The 23770-nt window shown below is 40.4% G+C and overlaps 2 protein-coding genes across 2 annotated transcripts in view; both read left to right on the forward strand.

Moving 5' to 3' along the window:
- Positions 1-8185: 8185 nt before the first annotated feature.
- Positions 8186-9724, forward strand: LOC308312729 (UDP-glucuronosyltransferase 2A3-like; the record flags this gene model as incomplete). The annotated part of the gene is made up of 1 exon (XM_080759433.1): positions 8186-9724. Exon 1 carries the CDS (start codon positions 8252-8254, stop codon positions 9722-9724), a length of 1473 nt encoding a protein of 490 aa, XP_080615559.1. The 5' UTR covers positions 8186-8251.
- A 9011-nt stretch (positions 9725-18735) lies between these two features.
- The window catches only part of nfatc3a (nuclear factor of activated T cells 3a), a 102688-nt gene continuing 97653 nt past the window's right edge, over positions 18736-23770 (forward strand). The window contains exon 1 of the mRNA XM_080759340.1: positions 18736-19303. Coding sequence (XP_080615466.1) covers positions 19213-19303 — 91 coding nt within the window. The 5' untranslated portion in view covers positions 18736-19212. The remainder of the gene's footprint in view (positions 19304-23770) is intronic.

The raw sequence follows: 23770 nt of genomic DNA on the forward strand, positions 1-23770 counted from the left end.
AACATGTAATACAATTGTCCACCCTTCTAGACATGGAAATGTAAGCCCCAAAATAAACTATTCATTCACAGATTAGTCATTCATTCAATTAACCCGACTCCGCACAATAATTCTGAACGTAGGACCTCGTTACCGCAATAATCAAACACTGTAGGGCGCATGATTCCGAAATATGACACCCCAAATATTATTGACACCCAGCCGTGTCGCCAGATCCACTTTGTCGACATGTTTTCTTTTCCCAAAATGACTCTTCCCATCACAATGGAACTGAAAGAAAACCCACTGACAAAACCATTAACTCCTACCCTACCTCGTCACATTACTACTACTTGTTGAAGGTGGACTCAATACTTTGTAATACGACGGGATATGTCAGGTCCATGTACCTCACCATTTCCACTACTTTGGATGTGGTGAACCCAATACTTCACTAAGTAATACCTCACATCATACACAGTCGGTCCCTGAATGCCCTCAGGAAAAGCTGCTCACCAACTCATCATAGGCCTCTCTAGAGCCTTCTGTTGGGGCACAATTAAATCCTAGGGGTCCGCGTGAACTTCTCCACATAGCACCTTCGCTGTATCTTATTTACTGACAGACCATCTTTCCTGACCCAACTTGTCTACCAACTGACCTCAGCTAACATTCCCACGTCCCCATATGGTCTCATTCAAACAATTGTTGTTACCTATGAAAATAGTTACTCAAAGTTACACCATAAACGACATCTATGTTATCAGTGTCTTTTCTTAACCTGCTCACACCCCATATATTTACTTATTTAAATGACGACAGCTCATACTTGCTCTTACTACCATTATCGAATTAATATGCCAACACCATCAGTGAGCTGCGAAAGCACTTTCCGCTGTACTGTACTGTATTTTACTCGCACTCTACCCTGACAGCAAATTGAATCTCATCTTATCTGTGACACGCATTCCACCGGCCCTGAAGACCAGAGTGTAGCACAGGACTGTCATGCCTTATTACAAATACTATTTCAAATCAATTGTTTTTTCACGAAACTATGGCAACTATAGACTGTACTTACAGTCTAATTAATCACTTAACTGATACAATATAACGTAGAGATTGACTGATTTTACACCGGTATATTTTCGACCTCCCATAACTGTAGTAGCACCTTAACTTAACTGTCCATCTTCATTTGTATAAGCATATCACTGCCCACCCATGCTGACGTGATTCATCATCGATCACTTATCTAATACTATAATATTGACTCATTTACATTAGTATTGTAGTATTTGACCTGCCAAGCACCTGATCATAGTATGTCTTTACATTCAGCCCAAACAATCCAATACCCTGCACTAAACGTCTGTGTACAGAAGGACATGGGAGGTTTGTTACTTTTTTCCCATGTTGTAAACTAGGTCATAAACATTCTAATAGCGCTAGGCCAGCTGTTTTCCCTATGCTTTGTCAAGTCAAGACCCTGGTCAAACTAAAATCATATATCCTGGGGCACAACCATTTAAAGCTTACCAGACCCAACCACCCATTTCTATACACAGCAGCCATGAGTTACAAACCCTTCAAACAACTATATTTTAAATTATCACAATTATAGTTGTTAGTACTCTAATATATCATATTCCATGTAGGCCTATGACTTATTGCCATACTCTTTGTTTTTACCTACTGTAGACGCTCTGTATTAAAATAGAGCTCTAAATGCCTAAATTGTAAATTGCATTCCAGTTTTCTCTGAATTTCCTTAGATCTTTGCAAAAGATGTCACCAAATCAATCATCGTCACAATATTCTTATTTGCCAATCAGTGACTAGTTGTTAGCCTGTGTCAGGCCTAAAGAAAGCCCTTAAAAGCTATTATATTTACCCCTAATAAATGCAATCACTTCTATCAGCCACACAGTGTTCAGGCAAATTCTTCAATTTTGTCACATACAGTAATACACATAGTAGCCTACATGATCAGGTCTCTGGCTCAAATACCACAAAACTAACTTTTGCCTTATTCGGGAGTCTATAGGTGGGTGGGGCCCTGGGGCATTGGGGGTAAGTCCCTGCGACATACTAGTGTCATGTCCAGAGGTGTACTTCTACATCAAGCCGCCTCACGCTACACATGACATGATATGGGATCCTGCCCTATGGGCCTCATGGCTCGGCAAGGCTACTTTACTCCCAATAGTCTCACTGAAATAACCCCGCGGGTTATCCACTAATTATTTTTTAACATTACCAATAACAAACGACAGCTACAAAGTAACTATCTTGGGAAGTAACCCTTTACATTCTCAATAGGAAACACAACTAGAACTGTAGTTATGGCCAATTCCTGTCCACGAATGGGCTTTATAAGGTGATCCACTTTAACCCTCTCCTGCCTGTAGCATGAACCATGTTACACAGAGGAGAGGCGAATAGACAATGAACCAATTGTACGGGGTAATTATCTCACACAACAGCATGACCCCTCCCTGGCCAGCGAGTATAGGCCTACTATCTGATTACATTTTCAACAAACTGCTTGTAGAACTGCTTATTTTTAAAACACTTGTCTTCTCACTATATCAAATTTATCATCTTAAATTGTATTTCACTATTTGCTGTCCTAATAATTTCCTCAAAGGGTAATGTAATCCAGGTCCCATTCCATAATATCTTTCCATTCCGTCTTATCTTAAACCTTAAACAGTTTACATTCTGCTTTTCTCTGAATGTGTCCACCATTTAAATAATTTGCCATCGCGTATATTTCAGAGAACAGGAGATCTGGTGCATTTGGCTCTTAACTAATTTACAACATTAATCAGGGCATGGCCTGTCTGGGGACTTTAGACTATACATTTTAACCACGTCAGGGGAGAACAATCGCTCCATTTTTTACGGCTTAGGGAATTCACATGCAATTTTCCCAATTAACAACAACGTCAGACCATGAGCTGATCAGAATGAGGCAATACACTATTTTAACAACAGCGATCATAGCTACCATTTTTCATAAAGGCTTAACCCCACACTATAAATTATATAGTGAAGTCAATAAACGAGGCTATCGTTGGTCACTATTATACCTAAATTACTTTTTAGCTCCACGTTCTGATACAGCTTGTCCACAATGCATTTAATCATTAAAAGAACAATGTCCACGGCACTACATGTGCTTCGAATATGGCCTAAGGAAATCTGTAGACTTCTGCTCTTACTACAGCCATCTGCCTAAACATGGTGTCTCAAAACATTCCAGCAAGCCCTGCGCTGTGATAACCGGGTAATCATGGTTCCATGAACAACAGCTGGGTTTATGTCACAATGTGGTCAGATATTTTCACTCCAAAGCAACACAAAGAATACCTATAGAATTAATTAACCTTTATATTCTCATCATACACATTTGATCACTCCTCAGACATACAGTATGTGTTTTAGCATATCTCCCTATACTTTTTCAGTCCTCCGCTAGAGGATCATGACACTTCATATAGAATGGATTTATCTACATCCAGTTATACTAAGTATTATTTTTCATACCTATCTCCACTTTAGGCTCCCGGCTGTTAACTATTTAACATCACTTTTCACAACGATCTCTCACACTCCTTTTCTTCTCATTCTGTCTGTCTCTCTCTCTCCCCCACACACATACGGGCAGACAGACATTTAAACCGTCATGACAGTCAAATCCATATAGCGCTCAACATTATTTTATGCTCTCGCTAGCAGCGGGACCCACAAGGCGACTGGCGAGGATTATAACCTCCCTTAAGTTATTAGTAGCTACGAATTTAGGCAAGACAGTTTGTCTCCCTTTTAGGTCAAACACTCACAGACATACACTTCATTTAGGACAAACACACACACACAGCTAGCTCAAACAAACAGACACATGCATGCAGCCACAAGTAATCGAGTATTTCTACTCTCCCCTGCAGCGCGCATGCGGAGTTTGCGGACCATAGTATACACTCCTCTCCCAACTAATATATAGGCCAATATTCAATACACCAGCCCGCATACAACAACCGATCAACAGTCGCAGTATAAACAAAAACAAAACTTAAAAAATCGCATCCAAGAGAGATAGATTGAGTGCAGCGAAACAAAAAAGGAAAAATAAAAAATAAGACACTTAGGGTCGGATCACCATTAGATAAATCCACGCAGGGCCGTGTGACCCACTTGCTGAGCATAGCCTACACACACAAGGATCCAGACATTGAGACACTCGAGATATCCCAAATAGGAAAACAAAGGAATAATTAAATGACGGAGGCTGACAGGAATTGTCGTCACCGTAACACACTTACGCACACACACAGCCAAAATAGACAGAAACACAGCCCACAGAAAGGCAGACAGATCGACCACACTTTTGACAACATACAACAAAACAACCTACCCTATCATTGCAAATTCAATTTTAATCCAACCATTTTCATCACATCCATCATAATTAACTGGTACCAATCTGTACCTGGTGCCTCTATACACCTCCCAAGGCTCTCACGTTACCTGCCTATACATATATTATAATGGGATGATTTTTTCACATGGGGTGAGCTCAAAGCCTTAATTCTATGTAACCCGCTTCTGTTTACATATTCAGTTTTAACAATTTTATATAACCTTGTGTCACATATTCAGTTTTAACATTCGAAAATTCTTTGCCACCCTCATGCGCTGCCCCACAGGTATAGTCGCGAATTATTACTCCGTTTAATTAGGACAGTCTCCCCGCGATCATTCCCCAGAATGACCGTTACCAACCAAGGCGCAATCCCACGTCCCTAATTATTCCCAAAACGTAATAATTAAGCTTATGGCCGCCACTGCATGACATACCATCGATCATGTCAAACCAGTTCATTGTACAGTATAAATGAAACAAATAAAAATATATCTCAAAACTAACAAATAACAGCCTCACGCACCATTCATTCCATGTCAACTCGGTGTAGGCTACCCACCGATATTATCCAGTGAGCCCCCGCTCCCGTCACCCAAAGCTGACGTTCATGTCACATCATAAACACATAAACACACCCCAGAACGATGCGGCCCTTATAATCCAAATATACTGTACAATGGACGCATATAAAAGTCGTATAAACATGATCGCATTCAACACGTTCCTAGCAAGTCTTTTTTGGACAACATGGGGTATTTCCCAGATAAGCCTGTATAACCAACACAGGTTTGCAGTAGATTATTCACCGCTCGACTTAATATGGACTTAAATGACTCCAGCGCAGTCGGCACAACATCGCACAGATCCGGGAAACCCCGTGTCATCACATTTCAGTTTTCACTTTTTATTTTAGTTTTATATTTTATATCATTCCATTTAATTTAATTCAATTTCACTTTCAATTAGTTTTACAATTTTATATCAATCTACATTATCTCTGGCAATTGCGATTCCCAGAAATAGAGTAGGTAATCATTATTATTAATAATAATAATTAATAATAATTATTATTATTATTAATCATGGACTCTCACTGCCCGCAGTTTAGTAATACTCTCACCATTATGCAACCGACGCCAAATCAACGTAGGTTCTTTCCGTTAACCTGTTCCTGGAAACGCAGTGAGTCAACTCACCAGGTCTCCCCCCCAAAAAAATAAAAAAAACAGGCTGAGATCGTCCGCAGCTAGCTCGCCAGATTTGTAGTAAATTAAATATGGATAATGCCATAATGGTGGAGAATATACCTTGCAGGTTTCAGTAGAATAAATGGAGAATCCAGGCACATCTCTTTCTTTCAAATAGTATACAAGTTTATTCCAGATTAGCCGAAATCATGACATACAAGGCGGAATGCATCCTTGCAAGTGAGTTCTCACCACGATGCTCCGCTCACATATACATTCAATTGTCCAGTTCCAGTTAGTGCATGTACGTGCATGTGAGTAGACTTTCATTGGTGTTACTGTGTGACAGAGGTGTGTGTGCTTCTTATTTGCTAATGACCCAGGTTACCTTCTGGTACCTTCTGCTCTCTCATGCCCTGGTGCTGACCCCTTATTTTATGGGTCTAAACTGTCTGAGTCACTATCAATAAATCACCTCGCCCAAACTCAGCTTTGTCCTCATCTCCTCCGGCTCTCTGACCTGTATGACCCTGGCCATAATAGACCCTCTGTGTTCAGGCCTCCTGGAATATAACTCCATATATCTCAATGTAAAGTCTCTCACCTGTGCAGCACATACTCCATATGACATTGTGTTTGTGTATGCAAATACAGGTGTATTATTATGTATACTCATGACTTGATCAAACAATTATAACATACTAAAGATGAACGGCTCTCTCTGTCTCTCCAAAGGGGAGAAGCCTAGGGCAGGGGGTGGTCATGGTCTCTTCTGCATACCCACTTTGAGTTCCTCCCACTGTTTTAGGTAACCAGGGCATCTTTCACTCAGTCTCACATAGACAAAGGCTCTGTGGCCTTTTACCACTATTCTATATTTTATGTGTATTATTGTTAAAGTCTGGGCTCCAATACACTACACGTTTTTATTTAGTTTTTGTTTAGTTTTCCTCAGTGAAGTTAGTCGACAAACATTCTTCGTCATAGTTTTAGGGCTCTATTTTCGTTCATGCTAAACCGCTTATCTCTAAACTTCTTACCTTTTTTATTATTTTGAAAAACGTTTTTGAATAGTTCAACCAGCTAATCTACATCGACACGTTGTGATCTTGAAAATTGGCTATTTTAATTATTCAAAAATGTTTTTCAAAATAGTAAAACAAATAAGTTTAGGGATAAGGGGTTTAGCAAGGTGCGAAAATAGAGCCCTTAATTTAAGGGCTCCATTTTCGTCACCGCTAAACCCATTATCCCTAAACTTCTTATTTTTTCACTATTTTGAACTACTAGCAACTATAGCCAATCTACATTGACACGTTGTGAGTTTGGAGACTGGCCATTTTAACTATTCAAAAATGTTTAGCAAAATAGTAAAAAAAAAAAAGGCAAAGAAGTTTAGGGATAAGGGGTTAAGCGGTGACTAAAATGGAGCCCTTTAGTCTACAAAATTAACACTGATTTGAACATGGATTTGTGTAAAAATGGTAATGCAGCATAAAATAATCTGCAGCACAAAATCAAATGTAGTAGATAGTCTATATTTGACTGCGAGGTGCATGTCATTGTTTTACAGACCTTAATCTGAATCTAACAATTGTGTTTCACTTTTTTATAACTACGTTTTAATGTTTAATTGTTACTTAAACAGTGCAGCTATTACAGCCTACATGTTTATTGATTGATTATTTCATTATTATATTTAGTAGTTTCACACAGATAAAAACATATCCCAGTCTACTTAGCCTACAGGTGCTGGAATTGATTTGTTTCGGTTAAAAACTATTTTGTTAAAGGGTTCTATATCCCAATCATTGCTCAGAGTGGTCTCCTGTTTCTCCAGCTCTTTAGTAAACAGAAAATAAATGTTCAGATGTGTCACCAATTTCCTTCAATCAGGAGAGAGAGCCCCATTTATCAGGTTACATTTTTGTTCAAAATCCAATTTTGACTTTTTTGTTTTTCTTTCATCACTTCAAATGTACTCAAATGTACTTCTCTAAAATATAGAGAAGACCCATTACTGTACAAACACACCATAGCAATGATTACAGGAACCTTTAAGAATACTTTTAACAAAACGCTATCACTTGCACAAGTGGTTCTCAAGTATTTCTGGATCAGGGCCCACTTGAAAATTGCTTGGCTGCCGTGGTAAGTGGTCAGATGGGTGGGCTGCATGCATTTCCAAAGCATGTTATCATCAATCAATTGTTTGTGTTCCGGCTGGGATCAATGGAACTAACTTTAGGTTCTTGTTTAGCAGTATCACAATGAAAACACCTTTCAAGGTTTTAAAGAAACATAGTTTCATACAGTTAGGCATTTTTTTAAATTAATGTTATGTTTTTATTTTTTAAATCAAGTGCCAGTTATTTGGAGATAAAATGTTTTGTTGCTTGTTTTGTGGCCCACTTGCAATATCCTCACAGCCAACCAGTGGGCACATAGGTTGAGAACCAACCACTGACTTACACCACCTTTAATTGCAATCATTGTACACTGTTTATTTAAATAAATAAAAATCGATATCCATTTATTTTAGAGCGAAGAAATGTATTTCCACCTGGCCTGGATCGCTGTCCTCTTCCTCTGTTCAGCTGTTGCTCATGGAGGTAAAGTTCTCGTTTTTCCTGTGGACGGCAGCCACTGGGTGAATATGAAGGTCATAGTTGAGGAGCTGCATGCAAGGGGCCACCAGCTCTCAGTCATGCGAGCAAATGACAGCTGGTACATTAAAGAAACCTCACCGTTCTACACTGCAATCACGATTGACATGGCAGCTGGATTTGATGAGGAGTTTGCCAAGACATTTGTGTCTAGACTTCTGGAAATCCAGAGGCAAGGAAAGTCTGCCTGGACTCGTTACGAGCTAGAAATGGAAGTAGCAGAAAAGATTTCAGAAATGCATCAGCTCACTTGCAAAATGCTTGAACACATTTTTGAAAACAAAGATCTCATGCAGTCTTTACGGGATGCAAAATATGACCTGGTTCTCACAGACCCTGTTGATCCAAGTGGCGCTATACTTTCCCGCTACCTTAGTTTACCACTAGTCTTCAATGTGAGATGGACCACTCACAGTGAAGGCCATTTCTCTATTGCACCGTCTCCACTTTCTTATATTCCAACTCCAATGATGGAGCTATCAGATAAAATGACCTTTCTGGAAAGAACAATCAACGTATTGGTTTTTGCTTTTGGGCAATTACAGATGGCAAACTTTGTTACACCACATTATGTAGGCCTGTTAGAAAAATACCTTGGTTCAGATGTAGATTACTTGTCCCTGTTTCAAGCAGCAGACCTGTGGCTGATGAGAGTTGACTTTGTGTTTGAGTTCCCTCGCCCCACCATGCCTAATGTTATCTATATGGCAGGGTTCCAGTGTAAACCTTCTAAACCTCTTCCGCAACACCTGGAAGAGTTTGTCCAGAGTTCTGGGGAACATGGAGTCATCATCATGTCTTTGGGGACTCTAATTGGAGAGCTTCCCCAAGACTTAGCAGAGGAGATAGCTGCAGCCTTTGCCCAGCTACCTCAGAAAGTAATCTGGAGGCATATTGGTGAAAGGCCTGCTACTCTGGGCAACAACACTTTACTGGTGGACTGGATGCCACAGAATGACCTGTTAGGTCATGCAAAGACCAAAGCATTTGTAGCGCATGGAGGAACGAATGGAGTTCAGGAAGCCATGTACCATGGAGTTCCTATAGTAGGACTCGGGTTGATTTTTGATCAACCTGATAACCTCTTTAAAATGGAGGTACGAGGTGCTGTAAAGGTCATTGACATTTTTACTATGAACAAAGACATATTTCTGCAAGGTATCGAGGAGGTTCTCCATGAGCCTTCCTACAGGAAGAACATGGAGAGACTCTCCAGGTTGCACAGAGACACACCAATGAAGCCGCTGGACAGCGCCATCTTTTGGATAGAGTTTGTTATGAGACACAAAGGTGCTGCTCACCTCCGCACAGACTCCTACAAAATGCCCTGGTACTCTTACCACTCTGTAGATGTCATGTTGTTCTTAATAGTATTATTATTAGTTATACTGCTGTCATTTTCTGCCTTTGTCAAATGTTTATGTTCCAGGGTGTGTTCTAGAAGAAAAACTAAAAGTGACTAAATATGGAACAGGCTTTGTTTAAATATGGTTGAAGGCCTAAATATGACCTTCCTGGTGAACATGATTAGTATAATCAAAGCTGCAAGTGGTCATGGGAAGTTTAGAGTTCTGATATTTGTCAGAAGACATGATGCATCCCCTTTAATCAATTATTATTATTAAGGCATAATGATTAGTTTGCCACTGTTTTACCAGAAAGTTCTGCTCATCTCAGCATAGAGTCCTGCATGTGCCCTGATGTGATGGCACCATTATGTTGTTGACTATTGCTGCTTCAGTCAAATCATGTTTTATGCTGTGATTATGTAGCATATACGTGGAAGCGGGGATTGAACCCGGGGCTCCCACTCTCTAGAGGGTTCCCCAATTAGCGGCCCGCCCCTGGAAGAATTTCCAAAAAAAAGAAATGGCATTTAAATGGCATTAAATGGGGGTCAGTAGCCTCTGCATGTCAAACTGGGGGTCCTTTTCAAATGGGGTCTTGCCCTGAAAATTTATTTTCAGGGCAAGACCTCGACCTTGTGCGTGCCGACTCGGCCCCCAGCCTGGTACCCTAGTCAAAATATGGCCCTTGAGGAAAATTAATTGGGGAACCCTGCGCTAGACCTTCTCGCAACCTGTCGTGCCAATAGGACTGAGCCCGATTGGCAGGGCTGTGGCGGGGGGGCTACAATTACAAATACATTCTAGATTGAACAACTGCATATTGGTATCAGAGAATGAGCACTAAATTAAATAATTGTTTTAATAAGCAGTTTCAGAATCAGCTTTATTGTCACATCACAGTTTTACATGAAGTGGGTGATATTTGTTTTTGTGCTTCACAGAAAGTATCCAACATGATTTGTTTTATTTTTTAATATTCTGGTCTGATGTGGGGGCCTGGGTATTTTGCAACCACAGAACCACTGGGTTATTTATAGGAAGAGATGGATACTGTTGTTTAACGAATGATAATCAAGGGTCATGCATCACCAAGTCAAAATATAGTTTTTATCACGGACATACTGTACAACATCATCATCATCATCATTTTTTGGATTTCACAATACCACGCCAGACTTTCCGGTCATTCATTGAGAATCCCCAGTTCCTGCTTACTGATGCATGTGTCCCTAGCGATGACATCAGGGAACGACAGTTTTCTACCTCTGGTCTGCTTTGAGGCAGGACTCCAGATAAGAAGGGAAGATACCTGTACATATAGATGGGATGACCAGATCTTATGCATGTCATTGCAGGCTGACCAGGCCATACCCTTCCTAGTTTGAAAGTCCTTTTGGGAAGAAGATAATATATCTTCTTCCCAAAGGACTTTCAGAGAAGTGTTAAGTGTTTTTATAATGTGGTTATTGTTGGATTTGCATATACTTATGTATTCAGTTTTCGTCTCATTGCGATAAAGACCAACACAGTTGGAGGCCTGCTCAAGACACTGAAGGAGAGCCTGAGCGTACTCCAATGATTGACTGACAAGCGCGATGTTATCAACATCACATACATATAGTGGACAATAATATTACCAGAAACACAAAGAGATATCCCTGAATGACTGCCATTTATACACTCAGAGTTATGGGGGTCTGCTGTCCTAGTGGACTCATAATTTGCCATATTAGTAAATCAATGTCATACATATTCTGAAGAATAATGACCCCTGATTATAACAGGATATCCATCCAGGTCCATTATTTGTACACAGAGTTGAAGTAACGCAGAGGATTGTACTGTTTAGTTTTGACATCAGCAGCTGTCAGTGTCAGTCAGTCTCCCTCAGCCCTCATTGATCCACATCACACACACAGTTCACATCATGTGCTGAATGAATCAGATCACTGATTGATTCACTGCAGAGCGTCACAACATGTTTCTGTCACGTGTATGTTGAGCATTCTGAATCATTGAAATACTGTGCTTCTATGTGAATGAATGAATGAATAGATGAATGAATGAATTGAATGCATGAATGAATGGATTGAATGCATGAATGAATGAATTAATTAGTTAATGAATTATTTAATTAATTAACAGCCAGATGGATACAGTATGGAGGTAGATGGATGGATTTATGGGTGGATTCATGTCATTCATTCAAATAAAAATGTCGTTAATCTTACCTTGTTTGCAGGTAACAAAGCTCTAAATCCTAATTTATACATCATCTAATGTATCAAACAAAACGTTCTGTGCTCTGTCTGTGATTAATGGCTGCCACAATGCAATTCCAATGGGAGTCAGGTTTGACCAAACATTTGTGTTTGATGAGGCAGCAATCAAACACAAATGTTTGGTCATAACATTCGTTTGATACGTGTGTATGAGGCCTTAAAAGACAGCAGGACTTGCCGAAAATAAACAATACAAATAGGCTAAGGACATCTGTGGCTTAATTCATACTTAAAATAGCAGAGCTTGTGTCAGGCTTTCAGTCATGACTGTACTTCTGAAACTGAACAGAAGATGGCAGTATAAATCAACAAGGAACATTTAAAATCCTTCTGCTTCTGCTACAGTATCTGATACAGTTACAGTACACTGTGTACACTAATCAGACAAGTCTAAGTGTTTTACACACAATGTTCCCTTCGTGCAAATAATTTACATTATTATTCTGGCTCCATAGTATGCTATAGGGCAGGCTATAGTTAAAATAGTATAGTTATAGTTTAGCATTGACATATCAAGGTAATCACAACTAAATTTAAATGAATGTCGTACCCATGACTTCAAGTCATAAAGAAGGAGCTTCGTGTGACGTAGTAGGCTGTAGACTCAGAGTGTAGACCCTCAACCTGAAGATTCTGTGCGAGGGACCTCCAGGCTCCAACAATAGCTGATCTACTAGCTCACAATGTGTTGCATTGTGCATGCTGTAGCTGAGTGGTTAGTGAGCCCACCTGGGGAGCCAGAGGCAATGTGTGTCCCTGACTCCCTGAGCAAGACGCTTAACCCCTAAATGTTCCCCGAGCGCTGTAGAATTGACCATATGCAGACCACGTCCATCTTGTCAGCAAGGTGGTAACTAGGTGCAATTTCCCATTGACAGCCCATAGTTGGCGAAAAGGCAGAGAACAAATTTGTGCATAGATTAGATACTACATATAATGTGACAAAAACACCCCAAATTATATTAAATCATTTAGCTGGGGACACTCTGGAAGACTTCGAGGACCCCTGGGGGGTCCCCGGACCCTATTTTGAGAACCTGTCCTGTAATATTTGTTGACATTGTGAAGCTTGCCTTGCAGAAGTGCGTGCAAAACCCCAGGCAGGCAGCGCCTCAAGCAGGACAAGTGTGGGAGTGTGATTATCTTCCCCACTTTCTTTCCTTTCTTTGCAAGAACTTAATATCACCAAACCACATCTTACTGACTTACTCCCTTCCACACAAATGTGTGAATTTGAGTTCTTTATCGCCTCCCTACAAAGGTCATCTACGAAGACATCTAAGTAAAGTGATACAGGTAAAGTGAACTTGTGCTTTATAATGACTGTTGTTATTATAGACTAGAGTGTTTACCTCTAACATCTGTCAAACTGAGACCTGTCAAAGTTTGAGTTGAGTCACAGAGACTTTGATTGCGAGAAATAAAAATGAATGCGTGCATACTGTTGTCATTTGGGTGGAAACCTCATAATATATATATATATATTTTTTTAATGTTTTTTTTGTGGCTTTCACCTTTATTTTATACTTTTTTTTCATGGAGGGACAGACAGTAGGCTGACAGGAAATGGGGAGAGATGGGGGGGGTGACATGCAGTAAAAGGCCATCGGGATCAGGAGTCGAACCCGTGCCACACTGCCAGACTGGATTACCAGCCAAAGTGCCTGGAGTCCAGGCACCTTGGCTGGTAATCCAGGCCCTGGACCGCTGAGCCACGGCCAGAATTCAAATTTAAAAGTAGCAGATCTACAAACCATATACTTACTTACACTACAAGGAAGCAGCTAATTGGTTATAATTTACCCAGGCAGGCATGTACTTGGCCAATGGACAGAAGGATGCCACTTCTCACTCACATTCATATCTAGCCCAGTGGTTCCACACATTCTTGTGCATTTTCAGAGCATAGGTATTTATTTTCATGATCAACCATTTGATTGTGTGGCTTGGTCGGATCAATGGAACTGGACCTAGACAATTCTAGCTTGCCAAACTCCCCGATTTGTTTGTGTAAATACTTAAAAATACCATGACATTTTATCATTATTATTAATATTGTTTAAGTTGTTTTGCCAATCATTTGGGGGACCACTTGCAATACACTCGTGGCAAACCAATGGGCCACATCATGAACCACTGATCTAGCCTAACATAACCTTGAGTAGCACATTTCAACAACAAGGCAATTCAAACTGCTTTACATAAAACATTAATACATGAAGAGAAAAAAAACTAAAAGAGCAATATAATATTATATATTCGGCTAAAGTTATCTGTTGGAATGGAGCTATTTCTTCAAGGAGTGGCACAGACAACTACAAATGAGCGTTAAATCTTTGAACCTCTGCTTTTGGAAAATAAAGACCACAGGATATGTGATATTGATGCTTTTGCGTATACGCTGAGCGTCTTTCAGTCCGCCCACCAGTGGTGGAAGAAGTACTCAAACTTTTGTTACAAGTGAAGTTGCAATACCTCACTGTAGAAATATTTAAGGAAAATACCTTATCACTGGCACAAATACTTAAAAAAAACAATAATATATATATATATATCATGCAACATTTTAAAAGTCAAATGTATTTTTTTTAATAATTTAATTCTGCAAAGTAACATTTTCAAATAATTTTAGTGGAGTAGAAAGTACTCAAAAAAAGAAAATTAAAAGTAGCTAACTTCAAAATTGTACTTCAGTACAGTACGTCAGTACATGAGTAATGGGGGGGCCTGCCTAGTTACTTTCCACCACTGCCACCCACGTACATCTTGCATCTGTCAGTCACAAACATGCTGTGGGCTGTTGTCTGCTGTGTTTGCAATTTGTCTCTGAGAGGAATTCATTTACATTAAAATGTACACTAATGACTTGTAGGCTATGCATTGAAATGGTTCCTGTGCATTTACCTGTTTATTAAACCCATGGGAAATCATTTCAAGTATGTTTGTCTTAGTTTACTGGTTGTGCTGAGACAGTAGCCTACAGACACAACTTAGTTTTAATAAGAAAATGAGAAGTGTTAGCCCTTTATCGTAGCAGTGCAGTGATATGAACATTTTAATAAAAGGGTTATGGAATTGTACGTTTAACTATCCTACTTATGTGTATACAGCACACATTTTGTATGTGTAGTTTTATTTATTTGGTTCTCAAAGTGGGGTCCGGGGTCCCCCAGGAGTCTTGAAGGGGTTCCAGGGGGTCCCAACATCAGCTAATATTGCATGGAAATCGGTTCAACCACACGTTCTGAAAAGAGCCACACAACACGTTGCGATGCACTGAGCCTTGTATATTTGCTATTTTCATACAATCTTGAAAGAAATGTGAAAAATGTGGAATACATTTGAAACGTTAAAAACAATACAAATTTGTACTGTACATTGAAAGCAATATATTTTCAAAAGGGTGGTCCATGGCCAAAATACATATTAAATTATGCAAATGAATATATATCAACCTGAAGGTCAAAGTTCAATTTCTCCCCAGAGCAAGCAGGCATGCAGGCTCAGAGATGAATCAGCACTTGCGCAGCAGACCCGGGTCCAAATCCAGGGTAGAACAGGAAAGTTGCATAGCTTAATGGTAGACAAACACTGAGGCTGTAGTGTTGATCCCGTATACAGATTGATTTGGGTGGAGCAATTGGCCCATGCAAATTATCACTGTATGTACCGTACCAGGCAGTCTGTAAATACTAAACACACGGTTGAACTCACAGTGAAAGGAAATTATTCATAAGTTATAAACCAATAATGAAAGGTTCTATATTTGCATACATTGTTATAATGATAAAGTAGGAGCAATTTGCATAGGCAGAGAGCTGACAGACTGAAGGGGAATTCCCATTGTGATGCAAAACTGTGTCGCAAATGAGGGATTTTGTGAGTTAGAAACGTGGCAACACAAAAACAAAAGACTGAAAATAAAATATAAAACTATAGGCCTATACAAAATAAAAACTGAAGTAAATTTGTTCGTCCTATGCCACAAAAATGTGGAACACCCTGCCAACAGTCGTAAAGGAATGTGAATACTTACCCAGGGTGTAAGTATTGTGGCTTTTCTCCTTAAACAAGAGGGACGAATGGACGATGATTAGACCTGCAACATTTTAATATAATGTACAGTTATTCAATGCTTACCTTAACTTAACATGCCAATGTTAAACATATAATAAGTGACAGCTTGTAGATCAGCAATTTTTTTGAAATATTTGGATTTTATTAATTGTCTGCCACGATATATTTTCAGATGGGGGTCACGGTCATAGGCTACGCTTTGGGGGTCCTTGACATGAAAATGTTTGTGGAGCACCAGTCCATAAACTTTAAGTAGGCCTATACAACATATATTCGTGATTTATATTATAATATAAACCACTTCAATAAGTACATATTCTTGGATTATTTTATAAAGCAGTTGATAAACGTTATAGCTATTATTCCGCACCCCATGAGGTGACAGTGTTCTCCCCAGTGAGTGTCTGTCTACCTTATTTTGCTGACGTCACTGGCACTGCCCTGTCAGCCAGCTGCGGTTGAAGCTACCGTCTAGTTCCTATAGGCAGGAGGGACGGCCGGTCCGCGTTGTGGTTGGCTAGTTGGTTGTGTGTGCGTGCGTGTGTGTGTGTGTGTGTGTGTGTGTGTGTGTGTGTGTGTGTGTGTGTGTGTGTGTGTGTGTGTGTGTGTGTGTGTGTGTGTGTGTGTGTGTGTGTGTGTGTGTGTGTGTGTGTGTGTGTGAGAGAAAGAGAGAGAGAGTGAGAGAGAGAGAGAGGAAAGTAAACATTTACTCAAGTAGACTACTGTACTGAAGTACATTTTGGAGGTACTTCTACTTTTTTGTGACATAAATAGGCTACCACAATGCTTCACATATTGATTGAAAATTGTACTCACAGTATGTAGAATGGGTAGGCTACATTTAAAATGAATGCAAAAGACAACTGCCAAGAGGACGAAACCACGAAAAGTACTAAGACTTGTTTACATCAGGGTCCTCCATTTCACATTTAAAGACAGACAAATATATACACTTCTGTGAAAAACAGGAAATCATCATAATATTAATTTCCTTATATTATAAGGAAATTAAAAAAGGTAAAAACATGTAGCCCTGACTTGTTTTTTTTACAGGGGCCAGTTTCTAATTGCCGCCGTCCGTAGGTGCTCATGAAGGAGTCAAGGGATTAAGATTTCTTGATATCTGTTGGTATAGGGCGTTCCACATTTTAGTGCCATAGGAGCGAAATGAATTGAATGGCTTGTTTGAGCCGAATCTGGGTTGCACGTTGTTGAACTCCCTCTGGTGTTTTGAGTGTGGACTTTGTTGACATTAAGGAAGTATTTGGAAAGGGTATCTTGGTGGTGTAGCGAATCTTGAAGACCAGGCCCATTGCAAGATGCTGTACTCTGTTGTCAACAGAAACCTTGTGAGGTCTCCTGCATGTTAGGGTCTTCAAGGTGTTTTTGTTGAGGACTGTGACCAGTGACCCGGCCCGACCCGGTGTAGCCTCCTGCACCGCAAAGACGGTTGCCCCACGTTCCGTTTTTTATTTCACTGGTTTCTCGATTTTACTGACATATAGACTGTATAATACAATATTTTGACCATGTCTGAAGTATCAATGAACACCATTAGGGGTGTGACACACACTGCTGCAGAGACAGCGTTCTTCCGACGGTAGACATATGTTATGAGCTGCTCCCTGTCAATAAATTCCTTGCAGATGATTTCTGGAAGTGCTCGTTGACTATAACTCAACAGCCCATGTGTACCACCTGTTTAGAATTTGCACATAATGCAGGAGGCAGCAGGAGGTTGCTTTACTGATTACAAGTGCTTCCAAACTCTGACACTTGGAAAAATAATCATCTGTAAGACATTTCTTGACAAGAAGTAGCTCATAACATGTCTACGGTGGATTTTTATGAAACAAACACTTTGCAGATAGTAAGACGATAATTCAAGGTTTTCGTACAGCTGCAATGTTGGTGAGTTTGACGTGATTTAATACAATTAAATAGGACTTTTCTGTTTGGATGATTGGGCTCTCTATGGGATGTTGCACCTAGGTAGCACCTTGCTGGCAAGATGGCAGCCGTGTGCTCATCAATACAGGTAAATGTCAGATATAAGCTTCGTGATGCTTGTAGATCAGCTATTTTATTGTTGCCCAGATTAAGTATCAAATGAAATAGGGTTGGTTAATCAGACAATCAACATGATCAATTTGAATCATTTTACATAATAGAGGTGTCTCCTTAGTCCTTATGCAATACACATTTCCATTAGTGGCTATACCTCATCCTCTCTTCTGTCTAACTATAAAATAAGTTTAATAAATTAATTAAATACCCGATCGAGTGAAGATGATTTTTCCCCCCACAAGAGTAGCAGCATTATGCATCAGCTTTGTCTAAAACAACGGTCATCTTTCATTTGAAAATAAGTGAACTAGTAGGCATATATTATGTGTACAGTGTTGCAAGTCAATTAGTCAAATAAATGAAATGAAATCTCTCTCCCTCTCTCTCCACGCACACACACACACACACACACACACACACACACACACACACACACACACACACACACACACACACACACCCTTCTCGATTATAAGTCGGAAAAGTAATTGATAATAACAACATAGGCCTATAATCGATAGTTCAAGACAAGTTGTAGCAGCCCTAGTTTTGTCACATGTTGAGTTTCAACCATGTTTACTATTATGCTGCCAGCGGTTGTCCCGACAATCCTTTTTAGCCAATGAAGGTGCGGGTGATCCTTCCGGGCTATGGGAACCAGAGTGTACCTTCAGTAAAAGTTGGGATGTGTGTGCTCCTGTCAGAGAGGACAACCGTGCGTCTGCGTGCCGTGCGCGTCTTATTGACACTAAACAACCCGAACAGAAGCGTCGCTGAGGCGGACGGCAGCTCTACCGTCAGCCGCTGTGTCTCCAGACACTTCCACACAACTTCAATTCTTCACAGGAGGGGAAATAAAGAACGCCAGAGAGGAGAGAAGAGGAACCGAACGGAACGAAACGGGACGAAGAGCGATACTTTACCGGCTATATATATTTTTTTTTCTTTTTACATTTGTACTGGAAAAGAAACGCGGAGAGACAAGGTTGTAACGCGTTAATGAAACACGGTCCTCACTTATCGCAAAGAAAAGGGAGAACAAGTTCAAATAAATACAATAAAAAGTTAAAGTTTTGGTAAATGTTGTGATATCTTTTTGGAAGAGCATAAGCTGCTCTTTATCCGTCCGTGTCCGTCGACGTCCGAGTGGCGGGGTTGTGCCGAGCTGTCAAACCGATGACTGCTACAAATTGTACCGGGAATGAGGAGCTGGACTTCAGACTGATCTTCGGGGAGGACGGCCAGCAGCAGCCCCTAGGCCCGCAAGGTCAGTACAGTAACAGTAACAGTACAGTACAGTACAGCACCACTCACTGGAGCGCCATGCTTCACCACTGCATGAGCTTCACAACGCTTCAGAACATGCTTTTGGGGAGAGAGAGAGAGAGAGAGAGAGAGTGAGAGTGACACTGTGTGTGTGTGTGTGTGTAAATTGTATAATATATGTAATATATATTATTGTACGTGTGTGTACAATATATATAAATAGGCTACACGTATACAATTATTTGTAACTTTGAAACCACTCACTGGTTCTCAAACGTTTCAACTTCAAGGACCCATAACTCCTATAGTACAAATGGAACCTCCATGTGCAGACCCATATAGGGGTCCATTTGGTTCCAAACTATCAGTCATTTTTTTGGGTGGGGATTCACTGGAACCCCCCCTCCCTCCAAGGACCCCTGGGGTCCCCAAACCCCACTATGCTAGATGATTTAAAACCATCTTGCCATGCATATTGCGTTGACCCATGCATTATCTTGGAGGAGAGAGACCTTCTGACAGGAATACAAAATTAGGTAGACCAGACATGCATCACTGAAGGAGGAAAACAATCTGACAGGGATACAAAACTTGGCAGACCTGTTGTATTAGACCTATTCGTTCTATTGGAGAAGGCTATATATGTTTTTCTAATATATCAACATATTGATGAACAACTTAGGGGTTATTTTAAACAGGCTCATGCAAAACCGTGATGTAGATCGGCTATTTTCAGCCATACATTTCAACAGCATCATTTGTGTGCTGTGTTGTTGCACAGGGGTTGCAGTTGTGCTGCTGTTGTATGGTTGAGTGAAGGGTCAACATTGTGAATGTCAACATCACACATTGTAACAAAGTAAAAGAGATCCTTATTTCAGCACACCGATGGTTACGCGGTTGCAGAGGATGTAGTGTAGGTGATGTGTGTGTGTGTGTGTGTGTGTGTGTGTGTGTGTGTGTGTGTGTGTGTGTGTGTTATTGCAGTAATACATGTTATTAGAGGAGAGTGCATTCTTAACTGTAGGCTTGCATGAGCATATTTAATAGTTTTTGAAAAACGCATCTACGAAATTGAATATTAGATAGGATTGTGTGTGTGTGTGTGTGTGTGTGTGTGTGTGTGTGTGTGTGTGTGTGTGTGTGTGTGTGTGTGTGTGTGTGTGTGTGTGTGTGTGTGTGTGTGTGTGTGTGTGTGTGTGTGTGTGTGTGCGCGTGCATGTGTGTTTTTTACCATCACAACACTGTGTATAGTGAGGCTATAACTATATTATGGTATAATGGTACCACTCTCCCAAGGGTGTCAATATCAAAGATACCTCTTCAGATTTCAAGGTACATATGTAGTACATGGAAATTCCTTATCACAGTTGCTTGGCACAGTTTCAAACAACAATTCAATAAATCCACTGGTCACTAATAGCCTTACAAGCTATTAATCGCTTCATGTTGCACAACAACACTTTAATGGGAGAGTGTGGGCTATATGAGGCTTCCACAAGTTTCCAACCAGCACTGTGTTGCTGCACTATCATCTCTGTCTGGTGGAAACTGCATATGTCCAAAACTGTCACTTCTCAGGATTCAAATAAAACGAAATGGTAGATCGACAAGCTCAAAACGTGTCCCTTCACTCCACCATTTGAGCTTGTAGATGCTATTTTCATTTTGGATACTTTAGTTTGACGCTGTAGTATTATCAAGTAGGGCATTAATTTACCAAAAAACATCAAATAAAGGACATAAGAGGTTTCTGCCCGACAGCAACGTTATGTGCCTGTTGGATTAAGAAATGATCGTGTCTGCTAAATTGTCTCAATTGACAGTGTCACAGAGTGTTCGCTACTTGACAAAGCACTTTTGTATAGTACTGGTGACTGTTGCATATAGGGAGATGTGTGAGAGCATGGCTCACGTCATCATCTGTTCATGTTGATCTGTTTTAGTAGAACACTTTCTCATTTATGGTTTGTGTATAGTATGTGTGCTTAAATATGTGTTTTTGAATCATGATTACAGCATTCAGTAAATAAGGCAGGGGTTGTTGTTTGTTTACACAGCTAGTGGGGAAATGGATTGAATGACCACACCGTAAATAAGCCCAAAAGAGAATATAACTGATTATGGTTAGTTTAGCTAGCTTAGTTTGTTATTTTTAAGCGATTGAAATGACTGCCTCATCACAGAATGACTGACAAGAAATGATCACAGTCTATTTCATTGTTCCAAGGGGAAATAAGATGGCGGCAGTTTAATTCTTTACCCTCATGAAATTAGATTAGCTTTCAATAAGTAGCCTATAATAAGGGGATCTATGTTTGGCTGCCTTCATACAACAAAGCATAATTGCTAAGAGCAACAACTCCAGTCCACAACTCAAAGGAGGAAAGGCCACAACGTTTTGCAGTTGGAAAGAAAATACCTTGGATGATGTTGATGTTATTGACCTATTTTTCTGCCACGTGACAACACATTTTATATTTGTGAGTATTTGCTATAAGTGTGAAAACAGCATTATTGCTCCCTGTCTTGTTTCTCAGCCAGTGAAACTTAAGCATTGTCTTCTCTGTTGCGTTCCACTTCATTAGGGGTCTATTGAGTCTAAGTTTACCATCTAATGATGGTAAACTACCATCATTAGCATGGTAGTACGGTGTCAGGACAGCGAGACAGGATGGTGTGTCATAAACACTAGGTATTCAGCATGGCTCGCTTAGTCACAACCACGCACTGGCGTGTACTTCGCTTTGGCTCTCCTTCATTCTGGTCCTGGTAAAACCTCTGGGTTCAGTGAATAGCCCAGCTGTGTCCTTTTTCATAAAGTTCTGGCAACGTCACAAACCCAAGAAGCCTTGGCTAGTCCCTGCTATCTTCAATCAAATTTTCCCCCAGATAAAAAACTAAACAAAAGAGAGGTTTAATTTGGATGCATGGCAAGGAGGGGGGAAAAAGCCACAGTTGGAATAAGCGTAGGAATAAAAGCGCCACTGTGCGAGTGGATTCGCCCCTATTTGGGGAGCGCCTGTCCACATTAATAACTGGAGTGAGATGCAGAATCACGTAGCCAGTGCAAGGCCTGACTTATATTTTGTTGAGCACCGGTGTCGCATGCCCACATTCTTGTCCAGTGTGCATCTAGTAGGTATAAATCAGCCTTTAATACCAGTAAGTTGCATGCTCCAGAGAGTGAAATAGATCTGCTTCTCTGCAGGGCCACGCTCAAGTCAGGACTTGTTGCAGCAATCTAGAGAAGAGCACTATGTATAATCTTGACAGCTTGGTCTCTATTGTTTGTATGTCACTTGTGTTTTATATCTCACACAACATTTGTTGGCTCTCAGATTTATGATTTGAATTTTCTTAGATGTGTAATAAATAATTATCATTTCACCTTAAGCCTACAGAAGTCTACAATGATGTAGAAATTGACCTAGTATGACTCTTCAGACCATGGGGAGAATTCCGTTCTGTGAGGGAGGGAGTGCATTTTATGGGACTTACAAGGCTACTGTGACAGATGTTGCCATGTTGGCTTCTCTTATCAGGCTTGGCTTTAATCATTTTGTCCTATTAGGCTTCTTAGTTTATGTAGCTGAATGGTTAAGTGTTGGATAGGCGTGGAACCATTGAGAAAATGTAGGCGATAAGGACTCGCCCTTTTCACTCCAACTCAGTCGCTATATTATGTTTGCTTTGCCGAAAATTGCAGATTGTGTTGCGTTGTGAGCTTGTAGATCGGCTGTTTTCGGTTGACAATGTATAGCCAAATCAGGCTATAAGCCTGTAGGTTTTGAAGAGTGTGTGTAATTAAACTTCTGTATGGTATGCACCAGCTCCCCCCATGTCTCTCTCTCACACACACACACACGCACGCACGCACACACACACACACACACACACACACGCATGCGCGCACACACACACACACACACACACACACACACACACACACACACACACACACACACTGCTAAACTGATGGTCTCTTGCTGTCTATGCTGAATGATTTGTTGTTCAGGAAACAGACTCAGCTTTGAACTGAAGCATTCCACTGTTCCATTCAGCAGCATCAGTCTAACCCAGGGCCAGTAGGGCTTTTCCCCAGTTCATGTGCTGCTGCTGCTGGAATGGAAGAACTCTCAAAACTATTAACGGACCGTGTTACGTGATCGCTCTTTTAAAACACAAATCAAAGAAGTTGAAAATATTTCACCTATAAGTGACCACATAAAACCTGGCAGACGTGAACTTCGCACCGTCAAATAGACAGACCCTCAGCACCTCAGTCATCACACTGCTTTTGAATGAATTTGGGGGTCCTTGGCACGAAGTTTGAGAACTACTGACGAAATTAAATGCACATCTCTCCCTCCCACTGAAAACATTCACTAGGGTGACTACTTAGAAAAAACAACGCCTTGGGGGACACAGCCCCACCTTACAGTCTTTGTTTTTACCATCTGACACA

Source organism: Protomyctophum bolini, assembly GCF_963924005.1.
Source record: "Protomyctophum bolini genome assembly, chromosome: 1".
NCBI classification, from domain to species: domain Eukaryota; kingdom Metazoa; phylum Chordata; class Actinopteri; order Myctophiformes; family Myctophidae; genus Protomyctophum; species Protomyctophum bolini.